Source organism: Penaeus monodon, chromosome 33, assembly GCF_015228065.2.
Source record: "Penaeus monodon isolate SGIC_2016 chromosome 33, NSTDA_Pmon_1, whole genome shotgun sequence".
Taxonomy (NCBI): domain Eukaryota; kingdom Metazoa; phylum Arthropoda; class Malacostraca; order Decapoda; family Penaeidae; genus Penaeus; species Penaeus monodon.
In genome coordinates, this window is record NC_051418.1 from 2,962,593 (window position 1) to 2,964,315 (window position 1,723).

General features: G+C 36.2%; 1 protein-coding gene across 2 annotated transcripts in view; it reads right to left on the reverse strand.

Moving 5' to 3' along the window:
• Positions 1 to 1,723, reverse strand: part of LOC119593944 (RAB6-interacting golgin-like) — a 13,065-nt gene that overhangs the window by 3,037 nt on the left and 8,305 nt on the right. For both annotated transcript variants that reach the window (XM_037942963.1, XM_037942965.1), the window contains one exon: positions 208 to 460. In XM_037942963.1, the coding sequence (XP_037798891.1) occupies positions 208 to 460 (253 nt within the window). The remainder of the gene's footprint in view (positions 1 to 207; positions 461 to 1,723) is intronic.

Here is a 1,723-nt window from a genome sequence, read left to right on the forward strand (position 1 = left end):
CAAGAATTGATGGCCACAAAATTCAAATTCAATGGGTTAATGGAAAAGAATAAAACTGATAAGACTGAAAATAATTAAATTCAAAAAGGTATTCTTCTCTACTTTTATCAGAGGGATGATTAAAGAAAATAAGGAAAGAAGAAAGAAAGAAAAAAAAGAAGCAAATACAAAATACAAAAATAGAGACAAAAGGGCAAACTTACTTACCTATCTGCAATAGCTTTGGCAAGCATCTCTCTTCTCAGTCTGTTCTGTTCTTCCATCATTTTCTGTCGTTTCTGGAACATTTCCAGTGTCACACCCTCTCCCCTTCCACTACCATCATCCATCTTATCTTCAATCAAATTCTCGCTCTCGGACTGATTGTCAAGCTGGTCTGGAGTGGTTGTGCCGTTGGTGGACACTAATTCATAGGAATTGTTCTCTCTTACGCGGATTTTGACATTCTTGGCATGACTTCCTTTTTTGGAAAAGAGGTCAGGAATTTATGGTGAATGTACATCAATATTTACCAAAGTACAGCATGATAGTGTTACAGAAATCACTTGAACAAATAATCAAAACTATTCCACTTAGTGGTAACACCATGCATCTATTTTCCTATGCAATGAACCTTTATTTCTTGTCTCTGTTTGTTTTGTCTGAGACAAAAGTTTGGTTACAGAGCTATCACTTCCTTAGCAAGAAAGGAAAAAAGGGGGAAACAGTATTTGCTTTCTAAAGGATTATTTCCAAAGAGAGAGCTCCTACATTTCAACATGACTGCCTGTGCAACAGATGGGGCACCATACATGACAGGTCTCATTATAGCTTTTGTTTCAGTAATAAAAAAAAAAAGTGTGTGTTTACAATGCCCTGTTTAATCCACAAGCAACATCTGATTACACACAAAAAAGTGATCAACTTTACAAAGCATAAAGCACTGTTTTGAACACAGTAAAGAAAATCAAAGGACACATGCTCTGGACTCTTGAGTTTTGTAAAGCCTGTACTGATAATGATGTAAGGATGTGGCTTCTATTTGCTGTTGACCCCAATTCTGTTCTCGGTGATGAACTAAGAAATGCTTGTTTGTCACAAAGTTTAAAGTAGTCAATTTATAAATCCAAAGAAATGAGGTTAACCTTATCAGACTCAAGCCCAGCCTTCTCCATCCATCTTCTCCAATTCAGTTATTCAAATGTAACATAAACAGCTATTCCAGTTTTTAAGCCTTTCTAATCTGGAGAAGGAAAAAAGGAAATATGTAGTTTATAGCATTCCCAACTCCACATTCACTAGAGGGAGGCTTCAACCAGTCATTTAGTTTTCTCTGAACAAGAAACTGACTAAAAATAATGAATGCAGGGATGTAGGGTTTCTTAGTGTCCATGCCTGATGCTGAGAAGCTCATATCCTTATGCTAAGCCCATTCAATCCATTAAAACTCATTCCTATGTATTCATAAATAAACAATTTATGGTTATTCATAAATAACTGTTCAAGTTTGTGAGTTTTATTTGTAAAATGCCCTTGTTTATAGTTGATTTAGGTGTTACTTGTCAATTTGTAACAAACCTAATACCATGAAAACATTTCGTATCTTATTTGATTTTTGCACGCATGAAGAGACAGGAAGTAGAAGAGAGGGAGGGAAGAACGGAGGAGACAAGAAGGAAGAGGGAAAAGAGGATGATAAATGGGTGGATGGGTAGAGAGAGGGATGGGTGGGAATTAGGGATTT